The sequence below is a fragment of the Cydia pomonella genome, chromosome 22 (genome assembly GCF_033807575.1).
Source record: "Cydia pomonella isolate Wapato2018A chromosome 22, ilCydPomo1, whole genome shotgun sequence".
NCBI lineage: Eukaryota > Metazoa > Arthropoda > Insecta > Lepidoptera > Tortricidae > Cydia > Cydia pomonella.
In genome coordinates this window covers 5,601,145-5,621,615 of record NC_084724.1, presented here as the reverse complement: position 1 = coordinate 5,621,615, position 20,471 = coordinate 5,601,145, and the positions used below count along the sequence as shown (strand labels likewise).

Here is a 20,471-nt window from a genome sequence, read left to right as displayed (position 1 = left end):
ACGCAATGGCGCGAAATGGCAGTGGGGCGTGCGCCAACAGGCTGCATTCGACAACGTGCGGCGCGAGCTAGCATCTGATCGTGTGCTGGCGCATTTCAACCCGGAGGCTCCACTGGTTTTGACCACTGATGCTGGACCCTCCGGTCTTGGCGCCGTTTTGGCACATTTGGCGCCTGACGGTTCCGAAAGGCCAATTGCATTCGCGTCCAGGTCACTCTTACAGAGTGAAAAAAATTACAGCCAGATTTTTAAGGAAGCCACGGCGATAATCTTTGCAGTAAAATATTTCCATCAATATTTGTATGGGCGTCAGGATCCCTTTATTTTAAAAACTGACCACCGTCCATTGCTTTCCATTTTTGGAAAGAAAAATGGAATTTCAGTCACTACTGCGTCGCGTCTACAAAGATACGCGATTATACTCTCAGCGTACAATTATAATGTACAGTATATAAATACTAAGAATAATCAGGTGGCGGATTATTTTTCACGTGCACCGCTGCAGATAACAACGCGGGAGGTCGTTGACCGGGAACAGGATAATAACGTATCTTTTCTTAACTTCTTAGATGGAAATATTAAGCCGGTTTCATTTGACGATATTAAGAAGGCGACAGCGGCTGACAATGTACTTATGACTGTCAGTAAGTATATGCGTATAGGGTGGCCACGAAAAATAGACTGTACTGCTATTAAGCCATACTTTTTATGCAAGTCCGATTTAGAATGGCATAATGGGTGTCTATTTCGAGGACACAAGATCGTCATTCCGGCCGTGTTTAGAGATCGCATGTTGGAAGAACTCCACTCGGCGCATTTTGGCGTGGTAAAAACAAAGAGTGCGGCCAGGAGTAGGTTCTGGTGGCCCGGCATCGACGGCGATATCGAGCGCTGGGTGGGGGCATGCAGCGTGTGCGCAGTGCAGCGCGCCGCTCCCCCCTGCGCGGCTCCCTCCGCCTGGCCGCGCCCTGCTACTGCTTGGGAGCGTATTCACATTGATTATTTATCTGTAGGACAAAAGGTATATTTAGTCGTAATTGACGCGTTCAGCAAATGGTTAGAATGTGTAAACATGGATTGTGGCACCTCAACGAATGCATTAATCACGAAATTGAAGTATATAGCAAACCGCGTAGATGACACCAACGGTCAAACGTCTACCGCGTTCAAATTACCCGCGCGCGCCTCTCGCGGACAACTCCCGGCGCGCTACACGGAGTAGAGCGAAAGCCATCTATCTCACTCTAACGTTAGGAGTAGTAATGTCGTCCCGCTCCCGCGCAACAGCATGGCGGCGGGTTCTGTCTTGTCGGTCGACACACTCTATCGCGCTCTCGATAAACTTGTTAAAATAATTAATGTAAAACTGTAGATTAACTGATTATTGGGCTTAAATCTCTAAATTGTGTGTAAAGTAACCTGTGAGTGTACGGATTGTTGTGTTAGTGGTCAAATAGACTGATTCTAAACCTACACGTCTCTGTTATTTCATCAATCCCTGAGAAACCCTCTCATATATGGCGCATCCAACGTGAAATAATAACTAGTTCGTTCGAAAGTGTAGTTGAAAGTACATTTCTTTAGTGAGTGTGTCGATATGCCGCCGAAAACGAAAAAAGCGGCTAGTACAGAGCCCAGCACCGACGACGAGCAAAATGGCGGTGATGGTGAGATCTGCGAAGAAAGCGCGGTGACTACGGCAATGGCCGATATGACTATGTTTTCGACTCAAAACGTGCAAAACATCATAGAGACGCTACAGCGATCGCAGACCGAAGCTCTGAAAGAATTATTACAATCAGTATCGTCACGTACTACGTCGTGTACAGCTCAAGGTCAAGGAACGTTAACGGGCTGCAAGACTACGTTCTCTGGTCAGCCGCAGGAGTCAGTGGAAGCATTTATTGACGCAGTAGACGCCTACAGTGAATGCGCACAGGTTTCTGATACAAATGTCCTGCGCGGTCTGGCATACCTTCTAAAAGAAAACGCGGCGACTTGGTGGCAGGGCGTGAAGCAGCAAATTACGTCATGGCAGCAGGCTAAAGAGAACCTTATAAGTGCCTACGGCGATCGCCGCCCGCCCCATCGCATATACATAGAAATATTTTCATCGCCACAGCAAACGGAAAACACCGACGTGTTTGTGGCGCGAATACGTTCCCTTTTCGCGCGGCTTCCCGAGGGAGATATTTCCGAAAAGGCGCAACTCGACATGACTTATGGACTCCTGAGCAGCAGGATAAGGAAGAGGCTACGGAGGGAGGACGTCGCAAGCTTTAAAGAGCTACTCCGCCGTGCACGAAGCGTGGAGGATTCCTTCGACGAGGGGGAGAGGAAACAAACACCGCCGCAGGCTGCAAACCGCGCGGTGACCTCGAACCAACGCGCGCCTCCTGCTTCGACAACCACGGCGCGTACGGGTACATCGCACGCCAGCGGCGCGCCAGCCGCGACCGCGCCGCCCCGGGCGCCGCAATCGTCCGCGCTCGCGCAGCCGCGCACGTCGCCGACGCCGACTCAACCGGCGGTCGCGCAAGGTCCCGGCACCGGTATCACCACCACCGTCGCTGACGCGTCTGTGAAGAAGCAGCGACCCGTTTGTGCGTACTGCCGAAGGTTCGGACACTCCAAAGACCAGTGCCGTAAGCTTATGAACTCAGGTGAGTCCACGTCTAATAATAACACTGCAAATAGTGCAAATGTGCGACCTATAAGTGAAACAAGTGATATTAGCTTTTATAGTGTCGATTTCAACTCGTGCAATGTCGCGTCTAAAAATAGAACACAAAATGCCTATTTTTCTATGAGTGACACATGCAGCAATTTGAGCCTTATTCTGCATAGTAATAAAGTCGAAAATGGCACTACTCATGATTGTTATGAATACGATGTACCTCGTAGCAATATGATTCCTGCATGTACCACCACAGCTACTACAGGCGAGAAATGTTTGCATTCTTTTGTACCTAAAGCCGATAAAAATATTACGGGTGCTACCAATTCTTTGCAAACGACTAACCCTCATTCATGTAACGAACAATTTCGCTGCCGCGGACCGCTTAGTTCTATTACAGTTCCGACGTGTTCTAGTAATTATTCAGTAATTTCAAGTGAAGACGCGCGAAAATGTTCGATGACGGATAGTCGTGAACAAAACGAGTTTTATTTAACAAACGGTCGTAATCCACTTTTGTGCGTAAATAATAATAATCGTCCCTGTAATAATAATGAATACTCACCGTTTGCGTCAAAGTGTATTAACCCTTCAAATAGCGGGGATGTTACGGAAGTAGACACGTTTTTTGGCGCGGACTGTGGTAAGATTTCCGACGATGAGTTGATATACCTGTATATGACTTACGTTGATGGGGATTGCGAGACGGTGGGTCGAACGACAAGACCGATTTTTAATATAGAGATTTTAGGCGTGAAGGGCACTGGTTTGGTAGACACGGGTGCAAAGCGGTGTGTCGCGGGTCACACGCTGTATGATATACTCTTGCGTCAATCAAACAATCAAACAATCAAACATTTATTCAGCAAATAGGCCACAGGGGCACTTTTACATGTCCATTTTTACAAACAATAAATTAAAAAAAAAAACAATTACAAATATCGAATCTATGAAATAATAAATACTTTATTAGAGATGTATACTGTCTCTAAATGTCAAATTACACACAAAAAAAACTATGATAAAAAAATAAAACCATAAAATACTAAAATTCTTTAGAGATGTATAAGTCTCTACGTGTCAGAGATAAAATATAAAAATATATATTAAATTATCCTTAGAGATGTAGAGGGTCGCCAAGGCTTGAATTCTTATATAAATAATTAAAAGACAAAAAAATTAAAACAGACAAGAACCGAATGAAGTGTCTCACGTTAATGTCACTCAAAAGTAAAGTTACATACTTTAACATAACCTGTACCCCGTGTAAGCTTAAACAGACCGGTCTCCACAAACAGCACCCGTTCACGAGTATGACGTGTATCTCAGCCATCGCCTCCCTCAACCTTCATTCGGGAAAGTGGCGACCCGATCAACGACGCCACCGTAAGTAAAGACTTTTAAGCGAGCATGACATCGAAACCACCCGCTCCACACGATAACGCGCAACATTAAGCTGGCCGATGGGGTGTCGCGTGCGATGGAAGTACTAGTTACCGTATTAGAGGTGCGATTAGAACAGGAAATTGTTAAGATTCCATTCCTAATTTTCCCTTACGCGACTAACAATGAAACGTTGCTAGGCATTGATTTTCTTACTGCTGCTGGGGTAGATATTGATTTCCTCGAGTTAGTATGGTGTTTCAGTAGGAACCGCACGGTTCAGTATAAACTATGTTTCGAGCCTACATCGCCCAGTGTAACCTGTGCTACCACAAACGTTCTTCGGGATGACGAGGGCAGTCATCTTACACCAGCTGAGCGTCAGGCGCTTGCTGGCGTCCTTACTAGGCACGCACACGTCTTCACACCAGGGGGAGCTCCAACCCCTTATGCTGAGCATCGGATAGAAACAGGTGAGAACCCTCCTATAGCAGTACCACCTTATCGACTCAATCCAGCCAAGAAAGAGCTGATGAAGAAGAAGATTGATAAGATGTTAAGAGACGACATTATTGAAGAATGCGAGTCAGCTTGGAGTTCACCAGCTCTGATGGTACCGAAGGCTAACGGTGAGATTCGTTTCTGCGTGGACTACCGTCGTTTGAATGCAATTACCAAGTCCGATACTTACCCGATGCCACGCATCGATGACTTGCTACAGAATAAGAAGCGAGATTGCTACATGAGCACCCTCGACCTTCGTTCATCGTACTGGCAGGTAATGTTAAGGGAGGCGGACAGGGATAAAAGCTCATTTGTGTGTCCTTTAGGCACCTTCCGCTTTAAGCGTATGCCGTTTGGCCTGAAGAATGCTCCAGCGACGTTCCAACGGCTGATCGACCGCCTACGTTCCTGCTCAGCATTAAAAGATGTAACTGTCTTAGCTTACTTAGACGACCTTCTGGTGATTTCAGAAGGTTATCAACGTCACTTACAAGACCTCGAAGCAGTTTTCAAACGCTTGGCTGAGTTCAACCTCCATGTCAATAGGGAGAAGTGCGCGTTCGCACGTGAAAGCGTCAAGTACCTCGGTCACGTCATAACGCAACAAGGCGTTTCCACCGACCCAGATAAGGTGAGTGCTGTACTCGAGATGAAGGAACCAGGTACCTTGAAGCACCTGCGAACCTTTCTACAAACGTGCTCGTGGTTTAGGAAGTTTATACCAAACTTCTCGAAGGTTTCTGAACCACTGACACGCTTAACTAGGAAAAATCAAGTTTGGATCTGGGGATCTGAGCAGACCCAAGCATTCCTTGAGCTGAAGCGTCTTCTGACCACAGCTCCAATTCTGGTGCAAGCCGATTTCAGTCGTCCCTTTATTCTTCGGACAGATTCGAGTAATTACGCCCTAGGAGCGGTCTTATTGCAAGGGGACGGAAACGAAGAAAGGCCGATAGAATACGCCAGCCGACTTCTCAACGCAGCGGAGCGTAATTACTCTACAACGGAACGGGAAGCTCTCGCTGTGGTATGGGCGGTAGAGCGTTTCCGACCTTATCTTGACGGCCAGCCAGTCGTCATTGGCAGTGACCACCAGCCCCTCCGTTGGCTGCTGTCACTGAAGTCACCAGCAGGCAGGTTAGTACGTTGGGCCCTTAGACTCCAGGCGTTTGATATTCGTTTTGAATACACTCCGGGGAAGGCGAACGTGGTAGCCGACACGCTGAGTAGACCAGTCTGCTCCGGAGACTCTCGTGAGGACTGCGGAGTCTATTCGGTTGTGTTTGACCTACCAACGAAAAACCCAGCAGAGTTGAGGCGCGAACAGCTCGCTGACCCCGAAGTGGAGAAGATTGTCAAAGAAGTCGAGGGTTCTAACGAGGTGGCATCTCGGCGATGGACGGAGCGCGGCTACTTGATGGAACAAGGGGTACTATACAGGTACAACCCCGATTCAGATAGCGAGACTCCACAGCTCGTTATACCCATTAGTCTCAGAGCAGAGATTCTGAAGGAGTGCCACGACTCGCCGGTAGCCGGACATCCTGGCGTCGATCGTACGTACCAGAAGATTGCCCAGCTGTACTACTTTACAGGTATGCGGAGAATAATCACTGATTATGTCAAAGCCTGCATACACTGTCAACGCTACAAAGCCATAAATACCAAGCCTCCAGGTCTTCTGCAAACACCGCTCATGAACCAGCGCAATGAAGTGCTGGCCATGGATTTATTCGGTCCATTGCCACCAGGAGACCAGGGGGAGAGGTGGATTTTCCTTGTCGAGGACACTGCTACCCGGTGGACAGAGCTATACGCACTTAAGGACGCCACCGCGGAAGCCTGTGCGGTGATTCTCGTCGAGGAGTATTTTATGCGTTTTGGTCTACCTCGTCGAGTCATTTCGGACAATGGTGTTCAATTCATATCCGCAGTTATGCGTCAGTGCATGGCAGCTCTAGGGATAAAACAGAATCTTGCCCCGTTATATCACCCAGAAGCTAACCCTGCGGAACGCAAGAACCGAGACATGAAACCGATGTTGGCACAGCTCGTGGAAGAAGACCACACTTCTTGGCCACGAAAATTACCGGTGATTCGGTTCGCCTTGAATAGTGCAAGATGCCGCACTACAGGGAAATCACCTGCTTATTTGACTTTCGGCAGGGAAATGCGGTCACCCACAGAGGTCATCCATGACCTTCGTGCTATCTTGGGTAAAGATAACTTTGTCCCACAGATAACTCCGTATCTCCAATCATTTTTGAACTCGTTATCAGGGATTCGGGAACGTGTGGAGATCCAACAAGATAAAGCGAAGGAGTATGCCGATGCGTCGCGCCGACCTTCAGAGGAATTTGAGGTAGGTGACTTGGTCCTCCTTAAGTCGCATCTGGTCAGTAACACGTCCAAGGATGTAACTGCAAAGTTTCTCCCACGTCGCGATGGACCGTACGTCATAACAGAGAAGGTTAGCCCTACAACGTATTCAATCGCTAGCATCGACCAACCTGATATTTCTCTCGGAAGATACCACACTCAGGACCTTACTCGTTACCGAGGTAACGACGGCGATACCCCAAGACCTGTTGTTCCTAAGAGGAATCGTGGACGCCCACCTAATACTGATAGGAATGATAGGGTACTAGTCCAGGAGCGGGGGCGTTCTCCAGGACTAGAGGGGGAGCATATAGCAAACCGCGTAGATGACACCAACGGTCAAACGTCTACCGCGTTCAAATTACCCGCGCGCGCCTCTCGCGGACAACTCCCGGCGCGCTACACGGAGTAGAGCGAAAGCCATCTCACTCTAACGTTAGGAGTAGTAATGTCGTCCCGCTCCCGCGCAACAGCATGGCGGCGGGTTCTGTCTTGTCGGTCGACACACTCTATCGCGCTCTCGATAAACTTGTTAAAATAATTAATGTAAAACTGTAGATTAACTGATTATTGGGCTTAAATCTCTAAATTGTGTGTAAAGTAACCTGTGAGTGTACGGATTGTTGTGTTAGTGGTCAAATAGACTGATTCTAAACCTACACGTCTCTGTTATTTCATCAATCCCTGAGAAACCCTCTCATAAGTATATATTTTCTAGATATGGACTTCCGTGTACCCTTGTTTCGGACAATGATGTAAAAATTTGTTCTTCAGAATTTAATGCTTTTTGTAAGAATAATGGCATTTTGTATATCACATCGCCTATTTACCACCCGTCTAGTAATGGACAAGCCGATGCTGCAAAAAAATGATTCGAAGTATATTATTGACAAACAAAAACTTAAAACAACACGATTTAAATGAAAAATTATTAGGGTTCCTTTTTGATTATAGAAATACAATCCATTGTGCTACAGGGAAAACTCCAGCGTCACTTATGCTGGGACGCAATTTACGATGTAGATTAGATTTAGTTAAACCATGTAAATTAACACGCAATGTTGGGACAGATAATCAATTAAAGCAAAATCGATGTTTTGAATTGGGAGAAACAGTTTGGGCTAAGTGGTTTAAAGGTCGGAAAGGTTATTGGTCGATAGCGACAATATTAGATTGTATAGGTAACCGAATGTTTTCTGTAAAATTTCACGATCATGATACTATCGCGAAAAGGCATATCGACCAAATAATTAAATACGTAGGGAATAAGAACCATCCGGAAACTATTGAACCAATTTCCTTAACGTCGCCTCCTATGTTAGACCAACCAACGTCCTCAGCCCCCATTCTACCGGCCACTGAAGAATCGCAAGAATTGAGCTCAGACTCATCTCCTCAGTTGGAGGTTAATGTCGAAACAGGAAATAAGGAAGGGGAAGAGAATGATGAGTGGTCGGAGGCGACCGACCAGTCGACCACGGACGCTGTGTTGTCAGGGTTAGGCGGCCAGTCTCAAGGCGGTGAGATGACACCCCCTGAACAAAGCCGTGTTATAGATAAGGAGTCAGGCATGCCTATCGATTGCTCAAGAAAAGGTCGGCCTAGGAAAAAGGTTGACTATAAACAATATTTTTAAGTTATTTCTTTGTTTGTTATAGGTCTCAAAATAATGGTGGAGAAATGTGATGTTTGTCTATCTACCCCAAGCGCCAGTAATAAACTAGTGTCCACTGAGTACGGTCGTTTGCCTTATCGCCACTTAACCTATACCTATATACTACAGGTATACAATCTATCTAGAGTAGTCTTATGTTTGGGAAAACGCGTGTTTTCGAGTTTTCATGCGTTTTTCTTTCGACGCAGAAAATGGTCGCTAATTTTGTGCTGTCGGCCACTGTCCGTCTGGTCCAGCGGGTTAAGACGCGGACTGCTAAACGAGTGGTACGGGTTCGAATCTCGCCCGGTGACTAACTTTTGTTTTTTTTTATCTGTTCAAGTTTATATATATTTTTTTAATTTTTATTGTTTTAGACAAGTTTAATTTAGTAAAAAAATGTAGTTAAGATTATCACCTATAAACCACCATATTACAATAAATAGTTATAACCGAGCAAAGCTCGGTCGCCCAGGTACTAATTAATTATTTAAAAAAGAATTACATTAAATATCATACATATAGATATATTACCGTTTCGTTCGCTACGGCGCAAACGATTGGCATCTTGAGCAGGCGCCCAGATAATGCAATTATACCTACAAAACAACGCTGTAACGGATAACGATCCTTATATCTTTCTTCATATTCCATTTGTTAAATATCGCTTATTTTAATTTCGTAAAAATATCAACAACAACAAATTAAGGGTAGTTAATCAATAATATTACATACAAACAGTTCGCCATCCTAAGAACTACCTACATTAATGATAATGAGTAAACTAGATGCGATAAAAACACGCTCAACATCAAAATAAATCATAATCACTCTTATCTTCTCTAAAATCTTTTTTAATTAGCTTGTGTGAAAAGGACGAAGTGATTATCTAATGACCATCTTCATTATAAATCAGATCAACTTGTTGTTTAAACATCAGTCAGTAAATATCTTTCGCAGCCATGACATCATTAATCGATGCTGACGCGATTCTATCAGGGAGCGAGCAGTGGCTTCAGCTTGACCAAAAATGGGGAACACCGGTCGATTTGGACACAGAAGACGACGGACCAAGACTCAAAACTGTCTTCAGCACTTTAGATTTGAAGAAATCTACCTTCGATTCATCGTTTCTATTCAAACGGAGAAAACTCGGAAGAAATTCATCTAAAAAGTCTATGGATTATAAGGAGTTTCTTCAAGATTTAAACGACGTTCCAAGAAACACTCCAGATAAACAGTTTTACTTCGTCAGCGGGCAGATTCTTTCCGCCATTTCTGTCGAAGAGATCTGTGAAGATATAGACAACATTTTCAAGTCAATGGATAAGCTTTGCTCGGCGACTAGTACAGTAAGAATGAACAAGAAAGAAAAACCAAGTATGCCGGATATTGTGCAGTGCAGTGTTTCGATTAACGGTCTCTCGTTCGATGATACAGTGGAAAACGCAAGTGAAAAAGAAAAGGCAGATAGCGACGACGTGTCAGGTTATATCGATGAAGTATTTGGACATTTGAATTCATTGACCAGTGAGAGGTCGTCTAAGGAATCAGTAACGTCTCTAGTAAGGAGGTTTACGAGCATGTTGAAGAATCCGATCAAGTGTAGCCCGAGGAAACGAAGACAATGTGGAGATAGGTTTAAGGATTTAACTGAATTTTGGCAAGCCCAGTCTAATGGAACTGGTTCAAGGTATGACTCCTAAGAGTCCTAAGACCTAAAAATCTAATTTTATTATTTATTTAGTTGTGATGGTTGTGTATTTGATTTGGGTTGAAGAAGTTTATAAAGTTAGACCAAGATAAGTCTGCAGCGATTTTGATAGCCCAGACTGTGCAAGTGTTGCAGGGTTATCTTGGTCTAAGTAGTGATTCCCGATAAAGTTAAATCTTAACGTAAACAAACGGGTACTCATTATAATATATTAAGAGAAAATGTTCTGCTACTTTGCGTGCCTGTCAAAAATGTAAAGGGCCATAATGTACTGTACTTATACCTACGATAGCGAATTTCTATTTTTCGCACTTGAATCGTAATGTACTATTTCACAACACCAAAGTTACATTTTATCCATATGCGTTACAAAGTAATTTGATACAAATCATAAGTGGTTTCCTTATGTTGGCTAGTGGGTTTGACTGATATAATTTATAGCGTAAGCTGAATCTCGAGAAAGTTTTGTACAAATAATTAAAATAGGTTATGATGCTTGAGTAGTGTATCTTGTGTTTAGGTTTTACTGTTAGCTATGGATAATGATGGAATCCTAGGCAGCTTAATATTTCACATTGTGATAAAAATTAAGGATAGTTTTGGTGTAAAGTACCTAATTATTATTTTAACAACTTTTGGTTGTAAAGATGGCAGCACCAGTAAGGTATTCGTATCTTAGGAGGTGCAAGCATGTAAAGTTAGTCAAATACGCGTAGTTATATAGTTAATAATAATCATTGCATATACCTACTAGTTATTTAGTTTTTTGTTAAGTAGGTATTTTTTTTAAATTGTCAAACTTACGTTACGTATTTATAACCGCTAATCTAAGTAGTATATGTATATAAATGTTTGTAAAAAACAAATTGAAGTACCTAATATTAAATTTAATTGTGTAAGTATACTATTTAGATAGTCTGTTTTAATTAAGTAGGTAATTACTATAATCCAAGGAATGTTAACTGGAGTACGTAAGGCTTAAAAGAATGTGCGTTAAATTAAAATATTTGATTTGATAATATTTTTACATGTTTTATTGCCTAAATCCAAGCCGTAATTGATAATGATGTCAGACAACTAATACAGAGTACAAATACTAACACACAAATACAGAGTACTTACATATTTCGGGCTAACGTAAGGACTTAAGGAGCAAGCAATATCGCTCTCATTCCACCGTATAGCCCTACCGCGAGCACAGAAATTTGCAAATATCGGGTATCTTTCTATTTTACTCCACTCTCTGTCTTAAAAAAAGTAACCCTGTAAGTTTAACGTCCTATAATAATAATATATAATATTAAGATGTTTCAAGGCCTTCCTTAATGAAACAATGAAAATCGAGATTCCCATTTAATGAAATGTGGGTAAAAATCTAGTGCCTATGAGAGAGATTTGTCTGTAAACATTTCATAAAATGCATGGTCTTACAGGTTTTTCCCACTAGTTACCAGTGATAACTACTCGTAAAAAAAATCCAGTAGTTACCACTAAACCGAATTGGTATCGTGGGTGTCTAACTAGTGGGAATAACCCACTTAACCCAGTCTTTCATAGGTAAGAAAAATATTTCTAATAGTTCATTGTCTCGTATTTTTGGAGCATCATGGACTAAGATAGGATATCATTTAATAAAAGAGTACTGATTATAATAAAGGTTTAATTAAATTTCTAGCAATACAAAAATAAGCACATTACTTCCACAATTTCTTAATAGACATATTCTTCTCAGAGTCCTTCTGCATGACTTTCGCCACTGCCATCTCAAAGTCTTCCTGCGTGACATGGACTCGGCGCTCCCGGAGCGCGTACATGCCTGCCTCAGTGCACACTCCCTTGACTTCAGCACCAGATGCACCAGGCATCAGCTCCGCAATCTTACGAAGATTGATACCTCTTGTCAGATTCATTTTACGGGAGTGGATCTTAAGAATGTCCAAGCGGGCCTCCTCGTTTGGTGGTGGGAACTCAATCTTCCTGTCAATACGTCCAGGCCGGAGCAAAGCAGGATCTAAAATGTCAATCCTGTTAGTAGCCATAATAACTTTGATATTTTTAGTTGCCTCAAATCCATCAAGCTGGTTTAGCAACTCCAACATGGTACGCTGGACCTCGGAGTCACCACCGCTGCCGGACTCAATACGAGATGAACCAATAGAATCAATTTCATCCATGAAAATTATTGACGGAGCGTGTTCTCTGGCCATAACAAAGAGTTCTCTCACCATACGGCTTCCTTCTCCAATGAATTTCTGTACCAGCTCAGAACCAGATACACGGATGAATGTACATTCGGTATGGTGAGCCACAGCACGGGCCAGCAAGGTCTTTCCAGTACCAGGAGGACCATACAAGAGCACGCCTTTAGGCTGCGCAATACCTAAGGCATCAAACAGCTCTGGATGCTTCACCGGCAACTCAATTACCTCTTTAATCTCCTTGATTTGCTTATCCAGACCTCCCACCATCTCGTACGTGGAATCAGGCACCTTTTCAACCATCATAAGGGACACCAGAGGGTCAACTTTGTTGGGTAAGATCTTATGAAGAGTGTAGCTCTCGTTGCGCAGCGCGACGCGGCAGTTGGCGGTGACATCATTAATGTCTACATTCTTGTCTAAATCGACCACGAATTTGCCCTCAGGGTGGACTTTTACTAGAACTTTCTTCTTGTCCATCGGCTTCACGACTTCACCGACGTACGAACCTTGCTCCTGCAGCAGCTGCAGCTCCTCCCTCAGCATACGCACTTTAGCGTTCAGCTCATTCCTTTGAGCTTGCAGACGCCGTAGATTTTGAGACTTCTCGGCCACGACTAACTGCAACTCTTCGATCTTCGTGATGTAGTATGGGCGGAAACCCTCGCCCTTTGCGGGGTCCACGTCCATTTTCGTGAGCGTCATTTTGAATTTGTTTCACGCGGTCATCAACACAAAGACTTTAGTTAGATTGCAAACAACAAGAATGAAAAATCACCCGATAGACAATGCCGACCCCAATATTTTTCAAGTCATGGCACAGATAACACATCACAAGCATACATTTTGACATTAGAAATGTTGCCACTTCAAATTGCATTATTCTACTATTGTCTGTCAAGCCATTTCCATCAGTAGGAAAAAGCGGCAAAATTTTTAAAAATATTGGTGCGAACTGTTATAGGGACCGTGCGCGTTGGAGGGTCTGCCATCTTGTGGCCTGAATCGGAACCATAAACATGTACATTTACACGTCACGTGCATTCTTGTGCATAGTAGATTCTGCCATCTTGTGGGCTACATCGGAACAATAATCATCACATTTACGCCTCGCGCCAAATATCTGACGGCTCCTGTGCTGCCTCCTACAGTTCATACACGTCCCCCTATTGTCCCATATAAAATTTTAATTTCGCGCGTTTTTCTACTGATAAACTTGTTTGACAGTCTAGTAATGAGCCTATCGCTAAAACCGAAATTTACAAATTGCGGGGATCCTACTCTTTTACTCTCACTAAGACGTAATTAGAGTGACAGAGAAGAATGTGCCCGCAATTGACGAACTTCGATTTTCCCGGTTATAGCGCTGTAGTGCAGTCACGTAAGTTACGCGTATGAAGCATCTTTACGTGTTACTGCGTCGCTGTCGTCAGTTACTGAATTAAGTAAGGTTTGTTTGTGAAGCACTTAAATTAAAGTGAAATGAATAATATATTTTTTTCTACTACATAATTTTATCTGGCTACACTATTTTATTTCGATGCGTTCACGAGAAGAATTTTGAATAACTACATGTGTTCATAAAGTAATCAAAAGCGGAAAGAAAATAGTTATTTGTTTTACAAGGGGGCAAAGTTGTTGTTTAACTGCTCGTGCTAATATTGATACCCGAGCAAGCGAAAGATTCCAAAATTGAACCACGAGCTTAGCGAGTGGTTCAAGAAGTGGAATCTTGAGCGTTGCGAGGGTTCAAGGCACGAGGGTTAAACAAACTTTGCCTCCGAGTGAAACACAAAACTTTTCACCACACCAACGCGAGGAAAACATTAACTATGAAATACCAAAAAAATCAAACCGAATGAAATCCAAATGAACGTAATAAGAAATGTATCATTCAAAATCATCATTTAAGTCAATTCCACCAGCTAACATAAGGAAACAACTCAAAATTTTCATCTGATTAGTTTACCCCACATGTGGATAAAATGCAACTTTTTCATTCGTTTTGAACAATCAAGAATCTTTGATTAATAGAGCCTTTACCAGTTGGTGTGGTGAAAAAAAAAATGAATCTATCATCATGACAAAAATGTCACAGAAAGTAAATAAATAATAATTTTCAATTGAAAACAAAGGGAATATAAAAATCCGACTGATTCAACATGCATATTCCTTATCATATAAAAAACTAATCTTCACTTAATCTTCTAGCGAAAACTATGAAGAAACTACACAATTTCTTACCGCCAATGAAACCAAATGCATCGATATGGCCCTTGTGTTATTGTGCACCATAGCCTTTAACTTCCTTTTAATTGTGCGTATGGGCTGCTTAGCGCATTGGAGTTACATAATTGGTCACACGATCTACCCCAAGGATACCTATAACGGCATTCGTTTTAGTGCCGGAATATTTGGCTTCATCATCATCGGTGGCATAATCCCTGGGTTTCTATTTCCCAAACTAAAACTTTTCGTGACCGCCTTGAGCATACCCCCTCAAATTCATATGCTCGTGATTCTGCATAAAGCTATACATGAAACTCACATCCGAAACGAAAATATTGTAAAGGCTTGTCGAGGCTACACTTTGGTTACACTGCTATCTACTGGATGGACTCTTTACACATTGATAAAACGCTGTACAGCTGCGTAAAAAGGAAAGTCTGGCACAACTTATTAAAAATAAATGTTACTCAGGCAATAACGGAATTAGTATGTACGAAAGGTCAATCAGTCTACAAGGGTAAAAGATTATGGTCATCAAAATCAATAAACTAAAGTTATACCTATCCAACAGGATGTTTATTTGGATGGCGGCCTTTCTATGGTTCGTGCAGATGGCCTGCCTACTCCACTGGAGCCATATCATCGGAAGTACAGTCTTCACAGAAAATGAATCTCACGCGATGAATTTGAGTCTAATGATTTTTTTCTTTGTTGTTTTCAGCAGCTCGATTACTTTAATGTTCACTGCTATGACTCTCTATACGTTACTACGTGACGCTAATGCTGCCAATGGCTATAAATTTAACGAGAGTAAATATTAGTGATGATGAGAAAATATAGAATAAACTTCATCTGAGTATAGATACTGTACTGACAAAATTCAGCGTCAATCTCATATTATATAATGATGAGTATATTTTATTGAAACGTCGAGAAATGTTTACTGAAGGTTTATCAACCAGAATCAAGGAATAAATCACATAACCAAAGGGTTTCAAGATCTCTGCAAATACGTAAAGAAAGTTCATAGTCCATATATCCCAGTTACTGCTTCAGAGCCCAGAGTCCGCCGAAGTTACACTGTATGTGTATTACACTCCTACCGATAATAATTGGAAAGCATGTTCTTCTTGTCATCGGTGTTAAATTTTATGGAATGTGTGCGGATGTTCTGTGTAGTTCATTGGAGCCAGATGATAGGGAATGCTTGCTTCCAGAATCAAGCTCACGCTTTTAAACTAAGTGTTCTTGTCTTTTTTATAATCCTGGTCGGTGAATTCATACCTACCGAAGTTTGTCCGTGGGCAAGACTCGTTTCCACTGGATTGAGCATTCCACCGCAGTTCCACTTGTTGATATTATTGTACAGATATGTCGCCAGCCAGACTGAGAACCAAGCAGTCAAAAACATTTTCAGGCTGTACAGTGTTCTCACAGTTGTATCCATAGGGTTGAATATTTGGACCATTTTTTATCACATGGAATGATATTTTGGTTAAATTTAGTGACGCGGCGTCTGAAAAATACTATTAAATATACATTTGTTTAAACAAAATCATTTTCCCTATTTTCTAGTCGTCTAAGTACCTTACCCATACTACTACTACTACCCATACCCATATTTTTAGTACAGTGTGGTACCTAGTGTTGGACTACCTGTTGATTAATAAGAGCTGGTACCAGGGGGCCTACCGCGAAAACCGAAATTCGCAAATTGCGGGGATCTTTCTCTTTTACTCTTAGTAAGACGTAATTAGAGTGACAGAGAAAAATGCCCGCAATTGACGAACTTTGATTTTCGCGGTTATAGCCCAGGTTTGTACTGAACTGTTAAAGATCTCATACAATCCAATCCAGCAAAGGTGCCTATCACGCCTGCTGTGTTGGATTGCAATGGACAGCCTCAGGAGAAACGGAGCGGCGAGTGGAATTCATGAATGGACTGAAACTTGCCTGCAATATAAATCAAAGTTATTTTACAAACAAGATGTTTAGACATCAATCTTAAAAAGGATATTTTCATGGTGGAGCTGTGAAACTGTAAGAAACGCGAATAACTGTGTAGACAAATATTTACATTGTTTATGTAAGTAGGTACTGTATCGTACGACGGTTTATTTCCAGCGACCAAAAAGTTACCGCGATAAGAAGGCGGGACGGCAGTCGATGTGACGCGTCGCTTGACGCAAGAGGTTGTGCGTGGCTGTATGACAAACGTATAATAAAAGAAAAAAAAAACAATTTGACAGGTAACCTGACTTTCAAAAAGTACATAATCCTAATAGGAAAACATTATTGATTTCGACTAATTTTAGCAGCGTTATGAGATAAATAAGTATTTAATTGAGTAAATTATTATAAATTGATGTGCTTTACGTGCCATAAATGCATTTACCTGTGATTTAAGTGTATTAAATAGTGTTTAATATTGTAAATGATTACGTCGTTTTGTTTTCGTGATAAGGTAATGTTTTTTACTATATTTTGGCACTGCTTTGTTTTTAAATAACTTTAAGTGGTCTGGAAATGTCAGCACGATAAAGCTAGTATTTTTTTTCACGTAAGGGAAGGTTAGGTCATGGCTTATTAAGTATTACCAGTCAGGTGTACGGCCAAGCATAAAACTCGTGACTAGGCACTTAGCATTATTAGCATATGTATTGACATAATATAAAAATGCCAATTTTCTGCACTGTACTGGATATATTGGATATAGTCTCATGCATTGATGATAATAAAGTTTTTCTGGAGTGAAAAAACAATAGCCCATTTTTATTTTATCTATTTAACAAAATATTTAAGAAGCAAGTGCTACACATAAACACAAGATTCAAGTGAAAAATTATATAAGCCTAAATTGGCATTTTTCTGACATTACTGTTCATATTTATTCCTTTCTAGCTAGTGTGTACTATACCTTTAAATAAATAATAAATATTATAGGGACATTTTTACACAAATTGACTAAGTCCCACCGTAAACTCAAGAACGCTTGTGTTGTGGGTACTCAGACAATGATATATATAATATACAAAGAAAACATCCACGACTCAGGCACAAATATCTGTGCTCATCACACAAATAAATGCTCTTACTAAGATTCGAACCCGGACCATCAGCTTCATAGGCAGGGTCACTACCCACTAGTCACCAAGTTATATAGCAAGGAATCTGTGTAGGCTCAAAAACCATCAGCTGATTATTTATTATTTATTTATACCTTATGCACATAAAAAATGGGTAAAAATAATAATTCATCACATATAAAAATTATTATTATTATTTATTAATCAGGCAGGCAGTTGACACAACTGATAGTTGCCTGTATCCGAGTGATCTTCACTTAATATGTATTCTTTGCGCTGGTTAAGTATTTGTCTAGTCTGTTCTTAAACTGATTGACATTCAGTGCTGAGACCACATCTTCTGGTAGTTTGTTCCACGCTTTGACCACTCTGTTGCTGAGAAAATGTCTGCGGGGGTTGTTTTTAGACAGTTCAGATATTAACTTATATTGGTGGCCTCGCAGACGGGTGTTACTATTGCGCTTGTACAGGTCTTGAAACTGGTCTATAACGTAGTGTCCCGTCAGAATCTTAAACGTTTCAATCAGGTCTCCGCGCTCTCGGCGATCTTTTAATGTTGTGAGCTTCAGCACTTTAAGTCTTTCTTCATAAGACATGTTTTTTAGTTGTTTCGGTATTTTTGTGAAACTACGTTGCATTAATTCACATGGCATTTACATTTGTTCTAATATTTTTCTTAAATCATTTTTATAAATATATTTTAATACCATTGCTTTTCATTAATTATTTAGTCTGCCTTCTTGGCATAGGCCTACGCCAGCTCTCTCCATAGTTCTCTGTTCTGTGCTGTCCCAATCCAATTTACTCCCACATGTTTCTCGTAGTCATCCGACCATCTCATTTTTGGTTTACCTTCTCTCCTCCTTCCATCTCTAGGGTACCCTTCCGCTACCTCTCTATCCCACTTATAGTATGTCTGTATAAACTCACAGAATCCATTGAATCAAACCTATTATTTTTCATATCTTAAAACAGTTAATTTCTTTCAGAATGGGCAACACAAGCAAAAAGCTAGCATCCCAATGCAGTTTACTCACTAAAGAGGAGCAGAAGCATGTTGGCAACACATTCAAGGCGGCGAGCAAGAACTCCGGACGGATCCGGGAGGAAGACCTCATCGTGAGTGGGCTACTAGACGCAGTGTTGTTAGAAGTGTGTTCACTTTTGTTTTATACCCATTTTAGTTTTAGTCCCGTCTTGTGGTACATGTTGCATACATAGTATTTGGTTAATATATCAGAGTAGGGGGCTGTTTTATATTAAGTTGTATACCACATATTTTTTTAAATTTAGGAATGATTATGAGAGATGCAATGTAGACATGCGCGAAACAGTGCTTCAAAAAGTAATGCTATATCACATCACTTTTTCGAAAACGTAATGTTACACTGAGATATCACATCACTTATCACTCGAAACGAAACATTTACCCGAACGAATACAGCGCGCGGGCGCGCGCGTGATGGCAACATCACACTCATCACAGTCATCACAGTACTAACTACATTACGCAGCGAGTGTTAGGACTCTAGGGCGTTACATATCGGCGCGTCGATCTATTACGCATTGCGTTTTGTCACCGCCATGTGATAGATCGTTTTTGTTAATGTTTTTATTTTTATAGTCGTAAAATATGCATCATAGATAAAAAATAAAAGAAAATATCTGTTAATTAATGAGATAACGCCATCGAGAGTCACTAGGTAGTATTTTTATTTGGGTATATCAATAAAATTATGATATGATACTGATACGAGAATGTACTGTAAACACTAGTGTTTAGTGCAAATAAAAATATTAAATTAAAGATAAATAAGTAACTTCACTCGTGCTTAATTTAGTTTGCCGCGAAAGTCAACCAAACCAAACATTTCACAACAATAATAAACAGTAAATACGTTTTTGTTCGTCAAATTCATACTCGCAAGCGAATTATCATTTAGCCGCATCCTTATAGGTAAAATACTAAAAACATTGTAAGCTCTATGGTAACGCATTACAGTTTTAAATCGATTGCAGGTGCAAAAATCCGTTATCGTATCAATTTAATGAAATTTGCAATAACTCAAATGCGACTGCTATCGACCGACCGGCCGAGCGGACCGATCCGAAGTGTTCCGAAAGCATTGCGGAGAGCGAGCGAGCAGTGAGTGCGGGTGCGAGCGGGATAGCAAAGTAATGATAGCATGGCAAACAAACATCAAACATCACACCATCACGTCTCATTCACGTCTCATTGCTCATTATACATTACGCGGATTGTACTTGAACGGACCTTTCGTACCGACTACCGGCGCGTCAATCTATATTGATGCTTTACGAGTTTACGCGCGCTTCGGCCAGTCATGTGCTCGAGTGATGTTTGAAGTAATGCTTGGTTTCTCGGAGTGATGCGTAATGCAACATTACGCGTTTGAGTGATATCTCATTTGTGATGTTACGCGCATTACTTACACATGTCTAATGCAATGACTATTCGGCCATTATTCGGTATTCGGCCACAACTTCACTATCCGGCCGAATACCGAATAGTGGCATAGTATTCAGCCGAATACCGAATAATACGATAACACGTAGATTAAACGGCAAACGAGGGTTAAAAGTATAAAAACTTCAAGTAATCAATAGGTAAATCTTGCAGACTACC

General features: G+C 41.6%; 4 protein-coding genes across 8 annotated transcripts in view; 3 read left to right on the top strand and 1 right to left on the bottom strand.

Annotated features, from left to right (window-relative positions):
* Window positions 1-1,124: 1,124 nt before the first annotated feature.
* Window positions 1,125-7,363, top strand: LOC133530409 (uncharacterized). The gene is made up of 2 exons (XM_061868318.1): window positions 1,125-3,468; window positions 4,097-7,363. Exons 1-2 carry the CDS (start codon window positions 1,598-1,600, stop codon window positions 7,353-7,355), a joined length of 5,130 nt encoding a protein of 1,709 aa, XP_061724302.1. The 5' UTR covers window positions 1,125-1,597; the 3' UTR covers window positions 7,356-7,363.
* A 1,745-nt stretch (window positions 7,364-9,108) lies between these two features.
* Window positions 9,109-11,334, top strand: LOC133530017 (uncharacterized). The gene has a single exon (XM_061867820.1). It carries the CDS (start codon window positions 9,560-9,562, stop codon window positions 10,301-10,303), a length of 744 nt encoding a protein of 247 aa, XP_061723804.1. The 5' UTR covers window positions 9,109-9,559; the 3' UTR covers window positions 10,304-11,334.
* Window positions 11,335-11,954: 620 nt separating this feature from the next.
* Window positions 11,955-13,349, bottom strand: LOC133530018 (26S proteasome regulatory subunit 8). The gene has a single exon (XM_061867821.1). The coding sequence runs from the start codon at window positions 13,212-13,214 to the stop codon at window positions 12,006-12,008; it is 1,209 nt and encodes a 402-aa protein (XP_061723805.1). The 5' UTR covers window positions 13,215-13,349; the 3' UTR covers window positions 11,955-12,005.
* A 3,551-nt stretch (window positions 13,350-16,900) lies between these two features.
* Window positions 16,901-20,471, top strand: part of LOC133530209 (MTOR-associated protein MEAK7) — a 39,000-nt gene continuing 35,429 nt past the window's right edge. For 3 of the 5 annotated variants that reach the window (XM_061868071.1, XM_061868072.1, XM_061868074.1), the window contains exons 1-2: window positions 16,973-17,202; window positions 18,814-18,976. In XM_061868071.1, coding sequence (XP_061724055.1) covers window positions 18,815-18,976 — 162 coding nt within the window. In that variant the 5' untranslated portion in view covers window positions 16,973-17,202; window position 18,814. Of the gene's footprint in view, window positions 17,203-18,813; window positions 18,977-20,471 lie in introns of all 5 variants that reach the window. The other 2 variants (XM_061868073.1, XM_061868075.1) reach the window with 2 other exon arrangements.

Excerpts from the sequence above, each read along its gene's own strand:
- LOC133530018 (XM_061867821.1), bottom strand. The coding sequence starts at position 13,214 with ATGACGCTCACGAAAATGGACGTGGACCCCGCAAAGGGCGAGGGTTTC.
- LOC133530409 (XM_061868318.1), top strand. The coding sequence starts at position 1,598 with ATGCCGCCGAAAACGAAAAAAGCGGCTAGTACAGAGCCCAGCACCGAC. Across the intron at positions 3,469-4,096 it reads GTAGACACGGGTGCAAAGCG|AAACCACCCGCTCCACACGA; the intron begins GTGTGTCGCGGG and ends AGCATGACATCG.
- LOC133530017 (XM_061867820.1), top strand. The coding sequence starts at position 9,560 with ATGACATCATTAATCGATGCTGACGCGATTCTATCAGGGAGCGAGCAG.